This window comes from Lycorma delicatula, chromosome 10, assembly GCF_047948215.1.
Source record: "Lycorma delicatula isolate Av1 chromosome 10, ASM4794821v1, whole genome shotgun sequence".
Classification (NCBI taxonomy): Eukaryota; Metazoa; Arthropoda; class Insecta; order Hemiptera; family Fulgoridae; genus Lycorma; species Lycorma delicatula.
Genome location: NC_134464.1, coordinates 112,318,393 through 112,344,135, shown reverse-complemented (window position 1 = coordinate 112,344,135; position 25,743 = coordinate 112,318,393). Strand labels below are relative to the sequence as shown.

General features: G+C 28.4%; 1 protein-coding gene across 5 annotated transcripts in view; it reads right to left on the bottom strand.

The window, feature by feature from the left end:
* LOC142331465 (uncharacterized) overlaps positions 1-25,743 on the bottom strand; it is a 54,541-nt gene that overhangs the window by 15,932 nt on the left and 12,866 nt on the right. For 4 of the 5 annotated variants that reach the window (XM_075377397.1, XM_075377396.1, XM_075377398.1 and 1 more), the window contains exons 4-9: positions 20,327-20,432; positions 17,387-17,524; positions 13,115-13,234; positions 9,417-9,595; positions 6,065-6,286; positions 1,138-1,566 (exon numbers count right to left, since the gene is read on the bottom strand). In XM_075377397.1, coding sequence (XP_075233512.1) covers positions 1,138-1,566; positions 6,065-6,286; positions 9,417-9,595; positions 13,115-13,234; positions 17,387-17,524; positions 20,327-20,432 — 1,194 coding nt within the window. The remainder of the gene's footprint in view (positions 1-1,137; positions 1,567-6,064; positions 6,287-9,416; positions 9,596-13,114; positions 13,235-17,386; positions 17,525-20,326; positions 20,433-25,743) is intronic. The other variant, XM_075377400.1, reaches the window with a different exon arrangement.

The following is a 25,743-nucleotide window of genomic DNA, read 5'->3' as shown; positions in this document are numbered from 1 at the left end:
AATTACAATGTTTATTTGAGAAATCTGATCATATAATTTACAAATTCAAATTAGCTTTATGAAAAATCATAACTTTTTTTGTAAAAGAAACAAGAAACTGAAAAAATGGCTAACTAAGAGAAGACTTTTGTAATCATTACATAGTAAGTGACTAAAGAACTACCCGTTACATTAGTATTTTAGTGTTATCAATTTCAAATTACTTTAAACTTTTGAACCCTTTAAACAAAGGTATCCTTAAAAATTGACTTTCTCAACAAAAATAATACAATTTTAACTTCTCTATAAACATCATATGCTACTAAAAGCTTAAAGAAAGGAACAATAATAGATTTTTGGGTTTAACACGTTCAAAACAAGGTAGTATAAATGGTGTTTAAAATGTATTTCTCCAGTGACTATTAAAATAACACACACATGTATTATCAAACTAAGAGTAAACTAGCTTAAAAGTAGTAGTACAGAAATTTTCATTTTGTACCACTATTTTCAGTAATTTAATTCTTTAAGTCAAGAACTGTTTGACTGAACAGATATCCTTCACAGTAAAAAAAAAAAAGTTTAAGGATTCTTGGTTTAACACAGCCAAGTAAAATGCCTGAAGAATATAAAAAAATGAAGCATCCATGAAATTTAAGGTTCCATTTAAAAGATAGAAAAAATAAATATGGTAAAATGTTTCTTTACTTAAAATTAAATGAACTAAATAAGTATAAATGAAACACAAATTCATATTATGACAAATTAATAATTAGACATAACGTTCTTATAAAAGATATATGTTTTATTGACAAAATTCTAGCAAAGATAAAAAAAATATGAGATCCCAAAAGCTCAATCCTGGGCCCTTTCCTACTCAAAACCTATGTAAAGTAATTAAAGGAATATTCACCTTCATTAGATTAACAGAAATCTATTAAACATTTTATATGAAACATTTTCAACATTTTTTTTTCTATACATTTTTCTTTTTCAAGAAAAGTTTTTTTTAATAAATTTTTCTACTTATGCTTAATTCAGAAAAAAAAAATGGTTTAAAATATAAATACTGGATACATGAAACATAAAAATTTAGATCACTGAATTAATAATTAACACTACACTTACAAATATATTAAATATTGAAAAAAAGCATACCTTAGTTTCTTTTTTATGTTCAGCAGTATGCAAATGGTTAAGATAATCTTTTGCTGTTCTTGGAAATACATTACAAATGCGACACCAATGAATTTCTGGATCATAATGAACATAGTTATACTGCACTTTATTAGATGTAGACGACTGCTGAGAAGATGTTGAAGACGGTGTTGCTGTAGTGTCTTTAGAAATATCTGTAATTGCCTTATCACTAACAGATTTCAGACAAATATCACTGGAATTATCAGATACAGACTGTAATGGTTTTGGCGACGGTGTTCTAGATCTAGTACGACGTTTTTTCTCAGGTGGAATGGTTTCTGAATCATGATGCCTTTTAGGTGGTGGTGACAAAGATTTCTTTTTCCGATGAAGTTCCTGTTCCATAGATAACGATGGTGGCATCATTGAATGATCTTTTGAAAGTTTCTGTTATGAAAACCAAAATGAAGTTAGAAAAAATATATAATGCAGTTTCTATCTTCCTAATTAACTCAATATTATTATATGTCTTTTTAAAAAAGAGTAAAAAAAGAAAACGTAAAAAGAAAAACAGAGTTTTTTACAAAAATTCTAGTTAGTTTATAAACTAACTAGTGCAGTTTTCCATTTATTTTTTAAGAAAAGCTTTTTCTAATATAAATGAATATCACACAAAAAAACATTTTCTTTCAACAACAAGAACAAGAAAATAAATGTTAGAACAAACGATAAAAACAAGAAAATGTGATTTAATCTTGATAAGAATTCACACAACTTTTCTTAAGAACATAATGAACAAAAACGTTCCACCACTAGTAAATAGCAATAAATCTTCCTAATTTGCTGATCTTTTTTAAAATATATTTTCCTTTAAAATAACAATCAAATTATTTTTTATTTTCTGTTAATAAAACATTTTATAATTTTTTCACAATATTTAAACAATAAGAACATATATATATACAACATATAAGAGAAAAAATATTAAAAACAAAAATATACATATATTCAAAAAATGTTATATTTTAAATCATTAATAATGATTAAAAATAATAATAATAATAAAAATAATAATCAGTAAAAACTTACCTCTTAACTGATGTGTAAAATGGTGAAAAATAACAGCGGTATGTTTAATTTTTTCGATTTCAAAATTTCTTGGGTGTCGAAGTTATGGTTTTTAGGAATAACTTACTACCCATAACTTCTAATTTTCATTAAAAAAATGTAAAATGCACATTACCTATGTGTGCATGTGAGTGCACATGCACACACACACACATACACACATTAAAAAATTTTAGAGTAAAAAAATATACTTGCATAAACAAAATAAATTAAAAAATCTCACTAACAGCTTAAGTAAATGCTCAGTTATCAGTGGTTTTAGGAACTGCCTAAAACCACTTGGACATTTTTCCTAAACAAAAAAAATATATAAATAAAAAGAAAAAGAGAAACTAAAATATAAATAAAAAAAAAATTGTATTTTTGTTACTAAAATCATATGAAGTGCCTGCAGCCCAACATCGCCCAGAAATTTGCAATGAAATAAGTTTATTACAAACCAAAGCTTTAAAAAATGTCATAAAATAAATAGAAATTATAAAGTTCAAAAACTTATTTTATAAACAATGCTTGAGAAAATACATCTTTGAAGAATGAAAGGGAACCAACAAACAATTATATTTTCTAAACTTTATTTAAAGTACAAGATATTCATTTCTTTCTATGAATGTTAACGGTTGCTATTTCTGTCTTTCTTGAGATAAATTATCTTTATCCAATCCAACACCCTCTAATTGAAACATATTAGACTGTAATAGCCAATATGAGTGGGGAATTTATTCGATTTTTTAAGTAATTTCTATTTTCAACTTGGACTTTTAAAGTGATACAGTGTAGATTTTAATGAACTGCTGTGTTTGTTTTATAAATGCAGGTAGACATACCTTTTTTGTATGGTCTTTTATTAATTAATTTTCTTTTATTTAAATTTACCTTTACCAAATTCCTGTATCACTAATTTTGATTGTTTTAGCCATTAAATTGTGCAGTCTTTGTAAATAGTTTTTGAGATTATCTATACAATTTTTTTTTAATGAAATTCAATATAAAAAAAAATAAACTGAGAAATGTATTTAAAGCTTAGAAAAGTATTATGAAATTTACTATTTTTATAAATAATTTCACATAAAAATTATGTATATAAATATATTTTTTTATGTATTATTTACTGTTAAAACATTTCATTAATTTTTTTCCTGTAATTTCAAACTATTTACAGTTTCACAATTGAAAAATTACACAAGCGACCAATCGGCAATTAAAAGTTGGTTGCATTTTTAATTGACATAAAGCAATAACAGGTTGAAACTCCTAAGACATATAATAAAGCAAAAATTACTTATTAAATGTATTATAACCTTCGGAAGAACTTCTTCATGTATGTTTTTAAATTAAGGTTCATGAAAGGAACTTGTGAAATTGCTGCCTTTATACACGATGTAAACAGATGGCACTTGCACTGCTCAGTTATTTCAATCAAGTCAGCTGTTAGCAACAATATTTTAGCCATTTTGTTATTATTTGTTTATATTCATCAACTTTAATGAGTGCTACATTTTGTGATCCCACCAAGGGTGAAATATGAGGAGTATTCCCATTTTTGATAACAAAAAAACAATTCTGCAGCTGAAATTCAAAGACAAATTTGTGAAGTTTATAAGCTGAATATTACGACTAATGCAAAAAATAAAACAGTGGTGTCATTCATTTTGAGAAGGATGAATACTAAATTTTAATTAAAATATTTATAATTTTAATTAAAATACATAAAATTTTATAAAAATACTATAAAAAGTTCATGATGAAGAACATAGCGACCAACCATCAGTGATAATGGAAGATTTGATTGAAAGAATTAAAAAAATTGAGAAAACTGGTGCTTTTCTGTGTGTTATAATGTCTGATGTTTCATTATCTTTGATTTATGAAGTTTTGACTGAAAAATTTGGGCTACAAGAAAATTAAGTGCCAAAGATGTTAACAGACACAAACAAGGAAAAGATTTTGCTGCACTGTTTGAATTTTTGTAGCATTACGAAAATGAGTGATCAATTGTTTGATTACATTATTAGTGGAAATTTATTATTAAACCAGGATTTCTTATTCAAACGTTGAGACAAAATAGCAATCAACCTGATCGTGGCATTCATCATCTACATCAAAGAAGTTTAAACAAGAACTATCTGTAAATGCTTACTGCTACTGTTTTTTGGGACAAAAAGTATGTCTTGTTTGTCGAATTTAGTTATCACAAAACCACTGTGAAGAGCTATAAAAACAAATGACAAGGGATGCTATTCTACAGAATTTTGTTTTTATATGATAATGCGCGGCCACAAACAGCAAATCAGACAGTGAAGTAAATAGAGAAATGTAGTTGGAAAATCTTCAATCATCTGCCCTATAGCCCTGGATTTAGCTCCAGTGGGAATTTTTGAATAGGGAATGAAGACGCTAGTGAAATGCTATAAAAAAAAATGCATGTAAGTTGAAGGCAGCAATATAGAAAGGTAATAAATAAATAAATATAGTTTTTATGCAAAAGTAATAAAGTTTTTTCATATAATTCAGTTTTGTTTTTATTTCAAAACAAAACTTACTTTAAAAACTCACCTTGAATTTATTTAAACCAGTAAGTATATATAAGAAATATTTTGATAGACTGAAATTTTTTTTTTATAACAAGCTTGTAATATATAACAAACTTATTAAAAAAAAAAAATTAATTTTGTTTTCACTAAATACATAAATATCTGTTTAAATAAAAATGTATACATAAAATAGAATTTATATACATAAATATAAAAATCAAACACTATTACAGATGCCAACATATAGCATTCATTCAACTAATAATTTTAATATGGGGGTGATATGGATAAGTAATCAGATGTGTGTGTTATTTCTCAAACAGAACTTCCAATAAAATATATATTTTTTATTTTTTTAAGAAGATTAATTGATCATTAAGTCAAAGAGGATTTCTAGATCATTTTTCATATCATTTAATGTGATAATGGGTTTTTTAAATATGCCACAAGTAAGAGTAATTCAACATAATAGTTCACTCATGCAGAAAGTGACAGATTTACAAATCCGGCCCTCAAAACTAGTCAAGACTGCTATCATTTATGTTTTAGATAGATAACACATCCTCTCTAATACACAGTATTATTTTAGCCAGTTATTTTATTCAGTAATCATATAATTTATAATATATTTTACAAAATATGTTTTTTTCATTCATAACATGGCTCTTAATCTCAACCACATATTATAATACTAACACTTTCTATATAGTTATATCACTAAATTTATCATGTACTGAGAGCTACTTATTATTTAAAATGAAAATTCAAATCAACAAAATCTAAATGAATTTTAATCACATTATTTTTCTGATCATCTGATAAATAAATGTACTGGTAGATTAACATATTTTTCATAACTGTGAAAAGCTTATTTAAAGTGATATTAAAAATGTAGTTACCAAACCCCACTATACAGAGAATTTATTTTCATTATTAATTCCAATTAATTAAAATCCATAAGAAGAAAATTAAACACTACAATGATTACTTTTCTTATTATATTATTGAGAAATTATTGCAACTACCTCAGCCACACTACATAAATACTCCAACCACAGTCAATTTAAGGAAAAATTCATTATCAACAAGTTAGCACCTCTGAAGAACAATAAAATGAAAAATAATTTTTGTTTTACAATAGCAAAACAAAAAAATATCTATCAGAACAGGTTTTGATTATCTTATTAAAAATAATATAAACGAATGTTAGAGTAAAATTAATATTACATAAAATGCAACAAAGAAAAAAAAATGGCCAAGTTGTTCTTTACTTTAATTATAGTTACCTGACTATCTTGCATATTATCAACAATTTTTGAAGGTGAATTTCCACGAGTCACTGATGACACCGATAAGCCAGATGTTGTTTTTGTTGGCGTGCTTGTATTTTTTTCTGATGGTTTGGACGATTCTTCATCATCAGATAGTAAATCCTTATCATCACCAATAATTCCAGTTAACATATCAATCACATTTGTGATAGCTTTCAATTTGTTCTGTATCTCAGCCTAATAATTGCAAATGGAAAAAATAATAAATTAATATCTCCATTTAACACTTAAAGGAGTGCATGCAATAAAAGTTACAGGTTCTGAGGTAAAATAACAATAAATGAACAAATGTAAAAAATATATATATATATATTTCCAGCTCCAAATAAAACTGAAGTAGTAAAGTAATGTGGTATGTAGTGCAGTAACGTAGTACAGAAAACAACTGAGGAAATTAGAAAAATCTTTAATGGGATGTTATAGACAAACGTTGAAAATCAATCTTAAGACAGAGTAAGAAAAGATTTTATAATAATTTTAAGAAAGACAAAACTGAAGTAAGTGCTGAATTTAATAGCACTGTTATCTTTTTAAATTCACTTTTAATTTACGCACAATAAAATCTGGTTTAGAGTTTGGATTGTAAATGAGTAAATATGTAAAAGCAGTGGGTACGATCGAGTGGATGGTAAAATTAAGCACATTTTTTTTCTGGTAGAAAATTACCCAATATTTAATTTAAAAAAAAGTTTTTAATGAAAACTAAATGTGAACAATATGTTATATAGAAAAAAGGTTAAATGTAAAGTACAGGATTAATAATATTCTAGGATTATATTTCAGATAACTGAAATAGTGATCATGATTTAAAAATATAAAAAGAGCACATACTCTTCTCAATGCAGACTAATGAAGATGGTCTTTGAATTATGATGAAAATATGAACATTAGAAATTTCCCTAATATAGTTAAAAGGTAAATAATCTGAATTGAAACAAGTAAAATTGTAATGAATGGAATGATGATCTTAACACAAAATGTGAAAAATAATCAAATTAATTGAAAATAAATAAAAAATATGAATAACATGAAGAAAAGATGGAAATAATATTAAATTTATGGTGATGTGTGTAGCTTATTATAGAAACACACATGAAAATTAAGAAATACAAGAATTTATACAGAAGTTTAAAAGATGCTGTAACCAAAAGGAATATTACGATACAAAAAGTAAAAAAACTGAGATACTTTGAGGGGTACTTTGTAATAGAACATATTATTGTTAATGGGAAGTTATTAAGAATGGACAGCATGTATTGGATACTCAAGAAGGTAGGAAAGCCAAATGATTAGAACATTGGAGACACTGAAAGATATACAATAAAAGAAGCAGATGGATGGCAAGACAGGAAGAATGATAATTGCACGTAGAAGGGCAATAACAAAGCATATTTAGCAGCACTGAAGCTATGAATGAAACCAGTAAAATATAGCAACTAATTCATATGAAAATATTCAGAACAGGAATAGAATTACAAAAAATTCAATTAATAAGAAACAAGAATATAATACATATGTACAGTTAAAACTCTGCAGCCTAAGAGAAAGAAAGTAAGTTTGTAGAACTGATAGAAAAACTTCATAATCTGAAATAGAAATCATTTAATAATTGAAAATGAAAAGAAAATAGGAAGTAAGAATGTAACTGAATTTTTAAGCACTTTGGCAATTTCATTAACGTCCATCTCAACAAGATTCCAGCAAAAAATTACTCTTCGGTGAGTATTCAAGGATTTATGACATACCGCACTTACATTCAGACTGCCCATATTCATTATACTTAGTAGCGATCTACTTTGCTCTTTACTGAAAGTTTCTATTATTATTGTTCCGTCTCTCAATTTTCTTATTTTCTTGGGAGAATTACTTGAACCTTAATGATCAGGAAAGGTGAGACCTTATAATGGTAGCCGCCACCTTCCTGATTAATTTGAAGAACAACAAAACGAATGTTTTTATATTTTATGTCTGATGGTTTATAACTCTCTTCTGCAGGACTTTTATCCTCGTCAGACAAAGCTGACCAATGCCTTTTCACTAGACAAACATTAGTGGTTTTTTTAAATGGACAACAAACCATCATAGAAATAATCTGTGGACTTGAAATTTTGGTCCCACGAGTACTGGCGATATAACAGACCACTCCAGCAGAGTGCATGTGTACTGGAGCTAGAGCTAAATACAACTGGGTTTGCCCAGGTGCCCAGAGAATATCGTTTGAGATTCACTACATAGGGCTATTCACCCATTGGCACGATAGCCTCCACCTTCGGTTACAATTGCGTTTCACAAGGTGTTGCAATGTCACAGAGTGCAAGCGAAAGAGGAAATAGTAAAGAATGTGGTTGTGTAGTTGTGTAAGGGTATATGTTGTAATTTGTGTAGCGCTCTTGGTGTAGTGTATGTGCAAAGTATAAGTTTTCTGCAGCTCTGGGTGTAGTGGGAAGAAAAGCTGCAGAGGTTACAGCCATGGGGATGCCAACCCCCAAAGTCTTAAAGAATAAGACTCCCCGTTGGGGAAGAGAACACTTGTTGAATGAATAATATTAATAAAAGTAAAGAGTAATGGTCAGAAGTATAATAAGAATGCTGGGAATTTCAGGAAAGCTAAACAACAAGAACATATTCAAAGGTAAAATAATGATTAAAAGAAAATGGAATTCAGGAGGCCATATGAGAACAAACGATTGAAGAAGGCAAATTGTACTTTACTTTTTAATAATGGTAAAGTACAATTAAAATAGATAAAACTGGCAAGGCAACACAATTTCAATGGCAAGGTGAAATTAGATTTGTAATTATGGAAACATTTTAAGGTAGGTTAAAATTAAGATATAAAAAGATTATGCAAATAAAAATAACATAAAGGAACTATAGGGATATCGTGGAATGATGGTAAATTACATTACAGTGATTACAATAAATGGTTATCTATTTAAATAAGAATAATTATAACTGTATAAAAATATAGAAAAGTATTACCAGAAAACAGATGAAAATTTATCAGCTTCATATAAATGTACAGTCACTGGAATTTATATTTTTTATTCATATACTCAACTCAGGTGTCATAACTGACTTGTATATAATTATATATAACCATATCGATTTATAAAATAATTATATAAACAACCATATTGAAACACAAACAATAAAAATTCAATAAAACAATAAGTCACAAGGACAAGAGAGCCAGAAAAAGTTAAAAGTCCAAATGCTTACTTTATATCTAAATTTTCAGAAGTTAGTAACATTAGATTATTAAAATAAATTAATAGCTATAAAATTAATGCCAAATTATACTTGCCTGCAATTTTGCATTTTCCTTTAATATTTTCTCATTTTCGGCCGAATTATCTTCAAGTAATTCACTTTTCTGTTTTTTCAAAAGGTCAAGGTCATGTTTTAACACATCAGATTTTTTAACGTATTCACTACGTTGTTTTGATAATGTCAACTTCTGATTTTTCAATTCCATTTGAACAGCTATAAAAAAGTTTATAACACAAAAATTATTGTATCTTTAAAAAAAAACAAAAAGAGTATGATGCATTGGTTTGCTATATGTGCTCACATTTTTATTTCGAATGAAATGCTTTTACGCTAGATCGCAACACATACAGTTTTATTTTATTTTTCCAAAATATGTTTTACTACTTTTTTTCTGTATTATTGTTGTTATACAATACATTTCAAAATAATTATCTTAATATTTGATGTATACTTAAATGGAGCAGTAGTTTTCATGAAAGCATTAATTTAAGTGCATTAGATTTAATAGTACATATCAGAACAAAAAAAAACTGAAAATATATCCAAAACCCCTGTTTTTGGCCCTAATGTTCATATCAAGAAGCATGGTGCATCGGTTTGTTTGTTGTATGTGGTCACACTTTTATTTTGAATGAAGCACTTCTTGGTAAAATGCAGCAAAGTAGCAAACTGCATTTACAACTTTGTTGCTCCATTGTACGCTAAATTGTATTGTGTACTATAAACAGTATATAGTTTACATTAACATTTATTATCCTCATTATTTTTTACATTTTATTTAAAAAAATTATTATAAACATAAGTTTTGTTTTTGAAATTCTATAAATAAATAAGTATAGAATAAATATTAATGTAAACAACATACTGTTTATAGTACACAATAAAATTTATTACACAGTGTTACAGGACGTATTTTCCGAACTTCAGGACACCAAAATGAACAAAAAAATTTATATCGACATAAGTCCTATTTTGCTTTGTTTCCTCTGGATGCCATCGTGATTTTCAAAAAAAAAAAATTTCTCAGGAACGAGTAAACCTATTTTAATTAAATTTGGCAAATCTAAGCCTAGTGTCTTATAATACAAAATAAAAAATTTTGATAACATTACCTTCAGAAATTTCAAAATGGCGACCATTATAATTTTTTAATCTTCAATACCTTTGTAATTATTTATGTGATCAATTTTTACTTATTAAAAAATTTATTCCGCACCTTATTTTGAACAAAATCACACCTCATTTGTAAAAATCCATTGACAATCGAATTATTGCAAAAATTAACCCAGCAGTAGGCTTTTGCACCGTAGTGCAAGCTGATAATTTTTATTAATTTACAATTATTACTTGTTATCAATAATTGTTATTACATTTAGAGGAAGAAATAAAAACAGGCAAAATATTACTGCAATAATTCGAGATTTAATTGATTTACTGAGATTGGCAGGGGGCACCCCCCCCCCCCACAGGAATTAACAATTTCTGACACAATACATAACATATTATTTCTTTAACCTTTTCCCATCCCAATGATCCGCGGTTGATTAGCGCTCCGCGAAAATATGTTGGTATCTAATTGCCTCCTTCATAGTCTTATGCTACCCTCTTGTGAAAAAAATTTCAAAAAATTACTGTATATTAAAGAGATTTAACGGATTCTGACAAAAAAAAAAACCGTTACGATTGGATATTTTTTATGCCTGTAACAACAATAAAATTGAAACACAACAAAAATTACGATAATTTAATTGCAGAATTTTTTTTGCACATTTCTACCGTGTTTTTTAATAGCAAAATTTTTTTTTTTGCTTATTAAGCAATATTTAATATTTAAATATTTATTAAAAATAATACTTTCAAGCAAATCGGTTGAAAATTGGGCAAAATATGATGAAAAACCCATGTCATAAATCACAGATTAGTAACTAACATATGTTAGTATAAGTGAAAGTAGATTCAGAAAACTACATTTTATAAAAATTCCCACCACTCAAAAGGCTATTCTCAGATTGACAAAAAACTATTTTTACTGTATACTGTTATTCATTTCTAATCGATATGTGTTACATGTTTACCAATATCATTTGTCAGAAAAGATATTTATAGACCTAAAGTAAAAGTGACCACAAATTCCTTCTTTTTTTTTTTTTGTGTGCCGTATATCATAATTTATTATGGGTTTCAATACATCGATATGTTGCTAGTAAGATAAGCTATTTTTGTAAATAATAAATAAATCCATAACCCTCATAGCAATTATAATACACAAGTCACATACACACACACAAGCACATTTCTGAGAAAAAAATGGTCATATTCTTTCTAGTCTAAATAAAACATTTTACATTGTATAAACGTCTTTCAAGTTGTGTAATAAAACTGATTCCTTTTTGAATATAAAACAAAATAACGTTTTAAAACTGATGCCGTACATAGCCAGTTCCAAGACTACATGATCTGAAAAGGTTGGTAAATTCAATTTTACACAAAAAAAAGATTATCAGAGAAAAATCTTTATTACACTTTATTATCAATAGATAAATGAAATTTAACTACTATTTTGGGTAAAACACTGCTTATGCAATCCTATCATTTCTCAATTAATTATATATTTTTCAAGAAATTAAACATTAGATAATCAAAAATTACCATAAAATGAACTTTAAGAAAAGAATACAAAATTCTTAATAAAAGCTGAAAATAAAGCAAAAAATAATACTTTTTTAATTATTTAAAAAATTTTGAAATCAACACTGAATCAAAAACTAACTACGACCATTTCGCTTACCCTAATTTGGCACAAAGTTTGTTTACTTTATGTTTTGTTGTTTATTTTACTTTTATTTTATTTTTGTTTAAAAATTGAATAGTCCTATAAAATTCTACCTATATGAAAAAAGTTGCTTCCTAAAAAGAAAAGTAAGAAATCAGTGTCTTAGTAAAATGTAAAAAAAAACAACATACGATTTAAAGAGACCTATGGGGAACTAAAAGAATCAATATATGAGTTACGGCCTCTGAAACACAGGAATGAATATTACTTTTTTTATTGCATTCTAATGAAAGTAAAAAAGGAAATTCAAGAAAATAAAGAAACTACCGCCAAACTTTAATTAAGGTTCTCTAGATTGTAGGAAGATATTTTTTATCCTTATTTTTTTAAATTTTCACAAATATCAGAATGACGTCAGGCAGTACATCATATGATTTATTAACTCAATACTAAGCAACAATGACAATGAAACATGACGTCTAAAATCATACATGAAGAAAATTCTTTTTTTATTTACGAAATATCCCCAATTAAGGTACATGGAAACAACTTAAAAGAATAAGGAATTCTACAAACAAAATTTTTAAATCAACAAAATTAGTCCACTTGGTAAAGGAAAACTTACCTAAATAGAAAAAGAAACTACTCTATTTTTGAAGCCAGTTAAAATGCCTACCAACTATTCAAAATAATTAAAAATATTATTCAAACGAGCAGGAGTCCTACAAACACAAACCAAAATAAAATATCAAATCTTTAGGAAAATAACATCATAGATGATATAAGACATTTTTCAGAAGAAAAAAAAACATTTTTCTAAATCTCTACCTTGAATGAGTAGTGTTCAAAATATTTTAAATAATCTATTTTTAGCAAACTATACAAAGCAGTCAATTTTCTTAATTTCATATTAATAAAATAGCAAAATAAACAATACTAATGATTGTAAAAAAACTTACCATCCTTTTTAGCATCACTGACTTTTATCTGATCGTTACTATTAGCAACTGCAGCAGAATTATGTTCCGGTGATAAGACAATAACAGGAGGTGTACCACCACTATCATGCGATAAAGACCCTGAAACATAATAAATAATAATTAAATGTAAATATCTCTTGAAATAATAACTAACAAAAATTCTCATCAGCAAGATATGTATTCTTTACTACTACTCCCAAATAATAATATACAAATGGTTGGAGATGCATAAATGATTTATAAGTATTCTGACCATCATGTGCCCTGTTTCTTCACATTATTTTGATAGTTAAAAATTGAAATTAACAAAGAGATTTGTAGAATTGAAATAATTAAAAAAATTAATAAAGACCGTAACTTTTTTATCTTTAGTAGCTTTAACTCAAAAACCACTTTTTGGAAGGAATCTTCATGATTTGCTTAAAAAGAGGATACAAATCTTATAAAAATTATAACAGAATAGTGTTAATCAATCTTATAGCAGATTAAAAAAAAAATCAAACACAGCCATCTTCCCATCTGTCAGAAAACGTTTTTAATAATTTACTAACTAGAAATACATTTTATTAAAAGAATTCAGAAGGGGGAATAGAATGAAAATAGATAAAATTGAAATTATTTTGTAGGAAGATTTTTGTCAAATATCTCTGTTTTTCATAGGTGATATTTCATCCTATTTTATAAAAAAAAGTTAATAAATGGAATGAAAATATACATCTCACCGTCTAATAATTCTATTACCACTACATATTTTGAGAAGTATCATGAAAATAAGCAGATGGATACTAACCTCGTTTAATGGCTGAATTTATATATAAACTGAAGCAGCTCCTGTAGATTCATTAACTATTAAAAATGCTACTAGCTTGAATATTTCTCTGAATAAGTTGAGTACATGAATGTTCAAAACAAGAATGCAGTTCAGGATTTTCTACTTATTTTACATTAAAATCCAGTTGGCTGACGTATTCCCATTACCTAGCCTTTAGGATCATTTATTGGTCTTGTTCTATATTGGAATCTAGTATATTAGCATTTAACTGCAAAATAGCTATATAATTATAGATTTAGTTGATTTATTAAGAAGCAGTTTTTGTATTTTCATGACAATTATATTCAGATGTAGCATTGACATTAACACTAAAACAGATTTGTGATTTTTTTAAAATTAATTATAAAATTATTAGTAAATTTAAAAAAACTGCTAAAAATTTGTATAAAATAAATGTGTGTTTTTTTCCAGATGAATCAGTATGGTTTATCTCTCTAAAAATAAATTGAATTCTGTTACACCTTTTATATCAGAAACACCGGATTTTCAAACTATGTTATAATCCAACAATGAAACAATTGAAACAATAAATTAAAAATACAAAAGAAACAACATTAATATTCTTAAAGGTAATTACAGAAGACAGCTTTTGATATGAAGAGCAATTTTATCCAATTTGGTAGTTATCAGCCATAAACCTAACCAATCTTACAATAATATTCTGAGACTGTAAAACTTTTACAATCATATCATCTTTACAAAATTTTAACTTTTACATTCTAGTTCAATTGTGCTAAAATACAATTTAATATAAAGAATTAAAGAAAATATGATAAACCAATGGTTTATCACATGTTTAAATACGGTTTATACTGTATAAACACTTACCTATTTTAGATAATTAAGCATTACCATAAACCACGAGAAAAAACCACAGATAGCAAGAATGACTTCACAGCAACTTATACTCATGATTTACATAGTGATAATAGCATGTTTTATATAATTAACTAGTTGACATTGGCTAGTGATTCACTCTGATTTAAGAACACTAAATTCTTCTTTTAGACAAAAAATTTCTGACTACAATTTTCAATTCAAATAACTTTTAAAAAAGCTTCATAATAATTCAAAGCGTACAGTATACCAGGATTAAGGGTTGTTTTTTTGTCATTTAATAATGAAAAGCTATTTCCAGGAAAACCCTTGTTATTCATGATAAATGTTGTTGAGCACGTTACTGCCATAAAATATTTAATGTATGCAATGAATCAAAATAATTAAAGCAGGATTGTCTGAAAAAAATTAACAAACTGGTGGAAGATTTTACTGCTTACCATCTGTACAGAAATCTGTTCAATTTTAACATATTTATTTTATATTTTACAAAAAATTAAATAAATAAACACTTTCAGGCCATTTTACTAATGTATAAATTCTTTAGGTTTTATTAAAAAAAACCTAATACTTAACAGTGGTGGCACAATATGAAGGTGTAAAAACCTGAAACCTTTGTGCACAATATATATGCAGTCAAACACAGAACAATGGGACAATAGTAACTGTGTTTCCATTGACCAGATGAAATAAACCACTATGAATATCATACTCTTTCTAAAGGGAAAACTTATTTCAAAATATTACCATGAATGATTTTTTTTTTTAAGTTGGAATCAAAACTGTTACAAATGTGTTTAATTACTATAAAGGTTTATTTTCTATTTCTACAATGTAACTGATGTGAAAGTATGATAAATTATAAAGCTCAAGTGTGACTGGTTAATGCATTCATGATTTGCACGAGTTTCTGTTTTTGCAATTTTCGTGATCTTGAAAATAGCAGATATGAAAGAATAGAAATATACAATGATTTTTTTTAAAATGGGAAAAAACTCAGTGGAAACACACAAAATACTTTGTAAAATTTTATGAAGTTATAAAAGTTATTTTATTCTTTATAAAGTTTTATGTATATTATGCATATGTAAATAAAAAAAACAGGTTATAAATTTATAATATATACATTATATTCATTATGATAAACATTTAGTCTTCCCTGGATTCTGCATAATAATAAAAAAAAGATCACTTCAAAAGATAATCCTTGTTAACAAATATTCCTCAAGCTTGCATGGTTATGCATGGCTTAACCATTATAACTGCTCTTTGCATTATGATTATCTGCATAATCATGTGCAGAGTAAGAACAGATAACCATGATATGTAGTGCCTTATTCTCTCTTATTGGAATCACACAATCATCTATCAACAACCTTTGAGTACAGGTACTTGCACACTCACCTGCAGTAACACACCTGATAAATGCAATACCACCATTAGTCGAATGATATCAAAGATCATTTTAAAGTGAAAAGCAGAAACAACTACCCACAAAGTCAGACTGAAAGACAAGACAACCGAGGTAGTACAGAGCACATCATTTTAAATGTAATCTTCCTTCTTACCTTGATCTGAGGACCACACAACTATCTCCACGAGTCCAAACCTCAATTAAGTGATATAGTGAATGTTTTAAGTCCAGACTGCTGGAGAGAGGAATGATTAAAAACCATGAGATATACCAGAAAGTCTGGCCAATTTTCACACATATGTCTGACACCAAGCCACGTCCATATAGCCATGTCATATTTAGGAAGCCATGCACTTCCTAAATTTAATTCCCTACACGGATCCTGGGAACTCAGAACCCTTGAGAAAAGAGGAATTCAATTCACAACATTGGAGACTCAAACATAAGAGGGTTTGTCACTGCTTGTACTCAACATGCAACTGACACCCTAAAATTAAAGTGTAGGTTCTTCAAAACATTGTCATTTTACCACAATTCTTTACTTTTTTCTGAAAAACTAAAACTAATTTATATGCAAGTTGGACAGGTGTCCAATAGAACAGAATAAAAAAAAATCACACAACTTGAAATACTCAACATCAATGCCATCATTAATAAAAAATTAATTTGTTTTTAACTTATGCTTAAATTTAATACCCAAAACCACTGAAAAATAAATAATCAAAATAATTTAATTTTATTCATTATTTTTATTAAAATTGCTGTACACATATCAAAATGATAAAATACTGATAAGATAAAGCTTGAACATTCAGGAGAAGCACTTCACCATTCCTACACCATAAATAATAATAATACACATTGGACTACCAATATTAGATATCCCCTACAATCACCAAAGATTTAACATAAGCTTCTTTGAAAAAAATCATTAAATAATGATAGATACACATAGGCTATGCATGTATAATGTGTGCAAGTGAAAATAACCCATTATTTTTTTCTCTCTCTCTCTCTCTCTCTCTCTCTCTTTTGTATTTGCATGTGCATGTGCACTGGGCTTCTATTTTAATATGACTTAAAACAGAAGTAATAAATTAAAATTCACTCACTAAAAATATATATAATAAGTTTGCTAATAATAATAACTGTAAATGAATAATCTTACGGTTTATCTGACTGACATTGGGTGAAGGTGCAAAAAGAGGCGCAGTAACTGAAGAAAAAGTGTTAACATTATATGTAGAAGATGAAGAGGCAGCTGCATTGTAACAATTAACAACACTATTATTGCTATCAGTACAACCTGTTATAATAATTTATGATGTTACAAATTAATATGAAAAATAAAAATACATTTAATTATTGTTTATATTTAAATAAATAGTATCTAAGTAAAGTGGACATGAAATTCTCGCATGGATATAGAGTGAGATGGAGAAGCTTTGCCTATGATTTGTGTAGTGTGTTCATTTCTACATTATTTTATTAAGCGTTAGTAGAACAAAAATACAGCCAATTAATAAAAAATAGAACATGCATATTCTTACAACATCCATAAGTTTATGTAACTGGCATCCATAAGTTTATGTTATAATGTAGAATAATACAAATGCTCATGTTACACTTTTTAAATACTACTCTGTTCTCTAACTTTTAAAATAAGAAGGATGTTCAAAAAGTACCACCAGTTTTACAACAAATATGTAAAATTAAATAAAAGAAAAATCAAATTATATCATTTTCTATGTATTACTAAAACTGAATAAGCATGTATCTCAGCAATAAACAAATCTATTAAATCACATTTCTTAAAACTCTAATTTTTACTGAATTTTAGAGATTCACAATCCATTCTAATAAAATGTATTCATTTTCCAGATACGCACATAAGATAATTTTTAACCATTTCTAAAAAGAAGCTATACATATTCAATTTTCACATTTAAAACTTTGAAATAGTCTCACATACGGCATAATATATTACACGTATATCTCACAAAAGTTTAAAGGTATGGATATAGTATTTTTTTTTATAATTTCAATGCTCTTTAAACAGTAAAAAATTATCCTACACATTTTTAAAAACATCTTATTGTCCATCAGTATTTTTTATACTACTATCGTTCAGGGTGACCAGGCTATTTAAGGTATCCAAAAGTAATGGCCTATATTTAGAAAATCAGTCATCATAATCTCTTAAATGTAGGCTCAATCGACAGGAAATATCTCCTCGATTTGTTATGTATACTCCTAAGGTCAGCAAAACACATATGCAAAGGCAAGCCAAATCACAATGCAGATGTAGTCAGTCAAGATGTGGACCTCAAAACAGAAGGTTCAGTGTGTGCTTTGGTTAGTTAAGTGGTTAGTGTGTTTTGGTTAGTTAAATTTCAATCAGTTATTCATATTATATGGTGGGTAAGTACGGAATGTAATATCGATCCTCCTACATCCAAGTCTATTTTTCAGCGAGGTACAACTTTAAGAGAGACTGGAAGTTTAGTTTCACAAACTGGAAATCATCCAGAAGTTTCAATTAGTGATGAGACTGTGGATCGTGTATGCAATGCATTTACTGCCAGTCCTAGAAAGTTAATTAGGCAGGATAATTATGAACCTGCAAATTCCTCATTCCACTCTTCACAACATTGTTCATAAGCAGTTTCGTTTGCGAACATACAAGTTACAACTCCTACATCACAATGAACTAAATGATCACCCCCTATGATATTAGTTTGCCGCAGAGATAATACACCATGTCAAAAACAATCCTAATTAACCTGATACACTATGAGTCAGCTTGCCTGGGCATGCTTATTCTGCTGATCTTGAGAGCATACAGAATAAATCTTGGAAATATTTTCTGTCGATTAAGCCTAAGTTTAAAAGATTAAAACAACTGGTTTTCTAAATATAGGCTATTACTTTTGGATACCTTTAACCCGGACACCCTGTAGCATAAAATATGTATTTTTTAGTGACATTAAAGAATATTTAAAAATTATTCTAAGTGTTAAAAAATCTGATTTTCACTGTATTTTTAAAGTATTAGCATTTAATCAAAAATGACAAAATAAACAAAATAAATTGGTTCAAGGTGTAAAATTTATTATGTAACTAGATTAGGCTGTATTTTTACTTATAACATTTGATAGTGATAAATATATTTTACTCAATACTACTATATACAAACACTGAATATAAAGTCTATCCCTACCTTCATGGAACCCCATAAAAATTTAAACAAATTAGTGACTAAATAATATGTGACTTATATGAAATTGCATTTCTTGATTAAAGATTTAAAATACCTGCACTATTTATAGGGAATTATACATCAGAATAAAAAGCTGTTGCATTCTTAAAAAAATGCCAGACAAGATTTTTAGAAAATATATTGGACACTATTATGCATGTGAATGTGAGTTACACATCATGTTGTCTCCAACTGTAAAAGTGGGGAGACAGTAGCCAACAGAACCGGCTGCTACCTTAATGAAGATTGGTGGCTAATGATTCTATCTGTAATTTTGTCCAGGAACTTCATTTTCTAACTAGAAGTTAAAAATACCAAACGGTAGCTGAAAGTTGCCTATCAGGTAAAAGCCAGATCTTCTATTTCAACAATCTAAATCTTCTTATGCTTACATTAAATGTGTTCACTAATGGAAAACATAATTTAAGCTGTTAAAAAAGATTGGAATCCAGTTTCCTGTTGAGAAAAAATTGCCATATTTTTTTACTTCTTAGTTTTCAATATTTTAGTAATTTCTATATGGCATTATGGCTGTTTAAGCTCTTCAATATTTTAAGTTTGATTCTATGAATACTGATAATTCTAAAACTACTGCATAACATTAAATTTCACTTAAAACAATTCACTGCATGGTTTTGTATTCATATGTATCCTCATCACAAATCATTTTTATTTATTCATCATACTAAATTCATCAAAAAACATCAGAAAAAAAGAATAGTGCTTAAGTAGCAAATAGTATTAATCTTTGTCTGTTCTCAGTTTTCTTCTCAATTACATATCTATTTTTTACAAATAATTCAATCTAATTAAAATAGTTTAATATAAAATACTTTTAATGAAACTTACTCTGTTGTGATGGAGGCAGCATTGGTGGTGGCTCTCTATAATTATGAACTCCAGGAGGCGGTGGTGCTTCAGATGTATTCCATCCACTAGGCGGAGTATTATAATTCTAAAAAGACAAAACCTTCACTTAATTAATCACTAAATTCATTTAGAGGTTCTACATAATTTATGATATGAATAAATAGATAACCACAGTAAAAATGGAGTTAAAAAGTTTTCTTAACCCTTTCAGTGCCATCCTCTATTACGAACATTCAGAAAATTCTACAAAAAAGTGCTAACGTCCATTTTTACAGACAGAGAGAGTATTGTGCATAAAGTGCCAATGTCCATATAACCGGGCATCTAGTAAAAATTATATTTAAAAAGCCTAATCAAATGTTTTTTGCACAATATTTTTAATTGTTTTATCAGAAAAAAAATTGTTCTTTCTGTTTAAAATACAATATGCTATTTTAATAATGGAACGATCAGGATCTGCAGTTAGTGAAAATACATTGAAACAGTTATTAGAAAATGAATATCTGAGTGATAATTCAATGACCAGTTTATTAGATTATGAGAAAACTGACTGACTAATATTGAAACTAGTGGCAGCAGTTCACATTATTTAGCAACAGATGACACCGACAGTGATCCGAATTATATTCCTCCTGAAGATCATCCATCTACATCAGGAAGAGGTAATGTAAATGTAAACTTTTCCTCAAATGAGTCAGATGATGACATTAGTCCTAATGTTACTGACTCTTCGATTCCTCTATCTGTACAACGACCTAGAGGTAGGCCTTATCAAACAGCGCCTTTGGTTACCAATAATTCAAATGATTCTGAGGATGGTAGTGGATGGGCCAAAGTTGATGAAAACAATGATCATCCTGGGTGCAATCATAATTTTGGTTTTCAGAGTTGCCTGGGCTGAACAACTCACAACTCTCATCCAGTCACTTATTTTCATCTTTTTTTCAAAACTGCATTACAAGAAAATTTAGTAATATACACTAACCAAATGCTGATCGATTCATATCGACAAATATTAAGAGTACCGTAGATCAAAGAATGGGAAACCTGTAAGTATTACAAATACAAACATTCATTTCTGTGTTGATAAATATGGGATTAAATAAAAAACCAACAATTTATAGTTATTGGTGGACAGGCTCCAAACAATATATTCCGTGGTTTGAGAGGATGTTTATTCACAATTGTTTTCAGGCCATCCTTCAGTTTTTTCATTAGTAGATACTAGAAACCTGCCCAAACCACATGAACAGAATTATGATCTTTGTACACGATTCAGCCCTTTAGTCTAACATGTTAATCGCCTTTTTAAATTTTACTCAGTCAAAATCTTTCAATAGACGAGAGGATAATTAGCATAAAAATTCATTCTTAATTACCTCAATTCATACCAAAGAAGCACCACAGATGGGGAGTGAAGCTTTGGATGATTTGTGAAGCTGTTACCAGTTATTGTTTGAATGTCTTTGTTTATAGTGGTGCAGCAGGAGCGGACAGAAATGAAATAAAACATAAAGGTCTGGTGTACATTGTTGTATTAAAATTATTAGAGGTGATTAATTTATTAAATAAAGGATTTCCTGTTTTTCTGGATAATTTTTTACGTTTCTAAAATTAGCCAAACTTTTTACTCAAAATGTACATTCTTAACAGGAAATCTTAAAAAAAAAATGAAAAGATATATATTCAAGAATGAAAGAAACATTTACTGTTTGTGAAACTAAATGCATTCATAAAAAAAGCACGCTCATGTTAGGATACTGACAAAAGAAATCGCAGGAGAATCCTGTCTTGGTTCAGTCGACTGATACTTCTGCAGTAAATGAGAGATCAAAGAGACAAGGTAACCAAATGTATATTACAAACAAGCCCAAAATGATTAGCCAATACGATGATTTTATGGGTGGGGTAGATGACTCAGATTAAATGTATCAGAATTTAGATGTGAAGAAAACAGTTAAATACTGGAAAAAGTAACATTCTTAACTCCTACATAATTTATAAACTGAATACTGATAATAGACCTAACTCTTTCTTGCTTTGATTGTACAAGCTGTGGCTATTAAATAAGAGACTAAAGCTGTAAAATATTTTATTTTAAATTTATACATATTTAGTTATTTTTCCCTTCAATATACACCCTTCTCTATCCCTACAACTCTCCATGCGAATTTTCCATTGTTCAAAACAGTGGTGGAAGTCTTCTTCTGTGAGCTCTTTCATGATGCATGCTACTTTTCCTTTCACAGTTTCAACAGTCTGAAATCTTGTTCCTTTTAATGCAGATTTGACCTTGGGGAACAGATAAAAGTCACATGGTGCCAGCTCAGGCAATTAAGGCAAATGGTCTAAGACTGGGATGTTATACTTGGCTAGAAACGTCTTAACAGACAATATAGTGTGGGCCAGTATGTCGTCCTGATGAAGAACCCATGACTTGTTCTTCCACAATTCGGGTTTTTTTCTTTCCTATTTTTTCATGTAGTTGAACAATGAAAAGGGGTTTGCATCCAAAATGTCTTCCCTTTCATCATTGTTGAACTCTCTTTTCGACATAAAATTAGCCGTGAAAAATAAACAAAGAACATATTTCTATAAAAACCTTGATCATTTCATTATTTATACAGATACATGAACAAAAGCTGGTGCATATGTTAAAAAAAAGTGTCATTTTATCTGGTGTGAGTAGATTTATGGTAGCTATTCTTTTATGTGTTTTCTTCCATTGTAAAGTAAAAATTTTGAAAAAAACATTTGGCAAAAATGTTAAGTTGTAACTTTTTTTTGTTAATATATTCATTGCATGGTTATAATATTTTTTTATTCATGTTATAAAATAGTTTATTGTGAACAAAATGAAAAAAATATTTAAATTGGCTAAAAAACAAAGATGATGAAGTTTTTAAAAAAACTGTAGCAAATTTGCTAAAAACAGTCTGGTGCTTTGGAGTATTTTTACATTCCATTATATTGCTGACATTTTTTAAATATACTTGTGGAAAAGTAATGAGCAATTTTTGTGCATCCTCTTAAAAAATACTCTGGCACTGAAAGGGTTAAATAACTAAATAAATTCACTACTAACACTCCGTAAACCTGTCACAAAAATAGTAAGAAAATGTTATATATTTACAAATCGAAATTCATCCTTCATGACATGCTTAATGCAACACAAGGATCAAGTTAATTCCACTCCAATCTTTGTCTTTAGTCATTATCGGCAAACATTTTTATAATCTTCACTTCGTCAATAATAAAATGAATTATCACAAGTGCCTAAGATGTTTATTTTAGGTACAGTTTATTTGGTGTTTTATATTATAAAGTGAACCAGAAAATAAGGAATTCTTGCAGAATTCTGCAATAAACTTCCTTCTTCTTCAATTTATCTGATCATCTTTAATCCAAATCATCAAATTTCCACAAACCTTCATAAATGAATCAACCAACCCAATTGTCAACATTTTCATATATTATATACTTACTTACTAGCCAACACCTGTCCTTGGCTGTTGAGCCACTTGGCTGCATACTGACCAATGAAGACGGGCTTCTGTGAATTCTGGGCTCTCACCCAGCTGGGTATAATCCAGGACTGGACACAATCTCTCAGGTGATCAGCATCCATCATCCCACAACCACACAGTAGACACTCAGGAGGCAGCAGTACATGGATGTGGTGAAGGTGATAAGCAAGATAGTCGTGGTCAGTTTTTAGTCAGAAGGCAGCTACACAGAACACACACAGGAAGCCAGGGTTGATAGGACTGTCAGTGACCAAAGTCTCCCATCTCCTACTAGCAGTCGTCTTGGAGAGGTGCTGTTCGTTCAATTTGTCAACCGCCACATCAACCAGTGTCCTGGATGAAAGCAAGGACATGGGGCAACTCGATTGACATGACATGTCATGTTGATATGACTGGGTATCCACTGAAACATCAGTGATTTCCCAGATTTTCCAGTCTTCTACACTCAACTGTCCTCTGGGACAGTTTGTCCTCTGGGACCCCCGTTTGGGTGTTGCGCAAGAATGTTCAAGATGCTGATCTTAGTGATTTCTCAATTAAAAATTAAGATTGATTTGATTTTATTAATGCTTGGGGTTTACACTGATGCTAAAGACAATATATGTAACAAAAAGATAGTGTGGATTCCTTCAACATTAAAACTAAATAATTTAGGCACCAATATGTATAAAAAAAAATGCTTTTCAGTGTTTGTTTCAACTAATCATAGCAATATATTTTAAATAACTATTCTCTAAAATGAGCATTTATTGTTAAAATTTCAATTATAAAGCTGAAATATCTGGAAAAATACTTGGCACATGGGAAATTACTTCTATTAAAATAATATAACTGTTGGTTATGGAATAGCCAAGGGGTAAAATAACAATTATATATTATGGAAAAAGTTACGATCACATTATATTAAGAGTACGGAGACAAGAAGTTTACTCCATGATTTAAGGTTTTTAAGAGATATTATAAGTTAAGAGTTATTGTTATGTCTTATAGCCCCCTTATTTACAAATAAAATTTTCTGTGGTTTTATGAGACCAGTGACTTCTTCATAAATAAATTTATGAAGAATGATACTTAATGCAAGCCTTCACTCACTTAACCAAATAAAACAACTCCAGGTTGCTTAAATGCAAAGGTATACTTCAACTGGATAATTAATTTAGTAAGTACCGAGTTACCTTCTATGTGTTATAAAAAAATGAGCTCACATTTGAATTACACAAATAAACCAATGGATGCAAAACACTTAGTTGTACTCCACTATAACTAGTAATAATAGTAAGTACAAATTACTCATCAACACTGTAACTTGCTCTCTCAGTATTATCGGTGAATATCAGTTTATTTGAAGAAAGCCTGCATGAATTATATAGCTGCTAAACTTTCATTAAAGATTATATTAGTTTTTTATTATATTTAAGAAGAGTTATATCTACTACTTTAAGACTTTTATTCTTTGAAAAGAATCTATTTCAGCTCACAATAAAGATAGAAAATTCTTTTGTCCAGAATCAAAAGCATCAACAAAAACACACTGCACAAAACAGTTTTGTAATTTTAATAAACAATATGAAAAATTTGCTAAAACACCAGGAAAATTGTAGCTGTATTTTGATAAAATACCTAATTTATTTTTCAGAAACACTTATCTGCATTCAAAATTTTTTGATAGGTTGTACGCAAATTTCTATAGCTGAAAATCAAATTTTATCTGTTTACAAACACTGTGTTGCTAAAATTGATACACATTTGTTAAATTGAAACCCACAATATACAAGGTGCAACAATAAAGTAATGAGACTGATTTTTCTTTACAAGATGTGGCAACCCTGCAGCTTGCGTAGGCACACCATCTTTGACCTTGGTCTATAA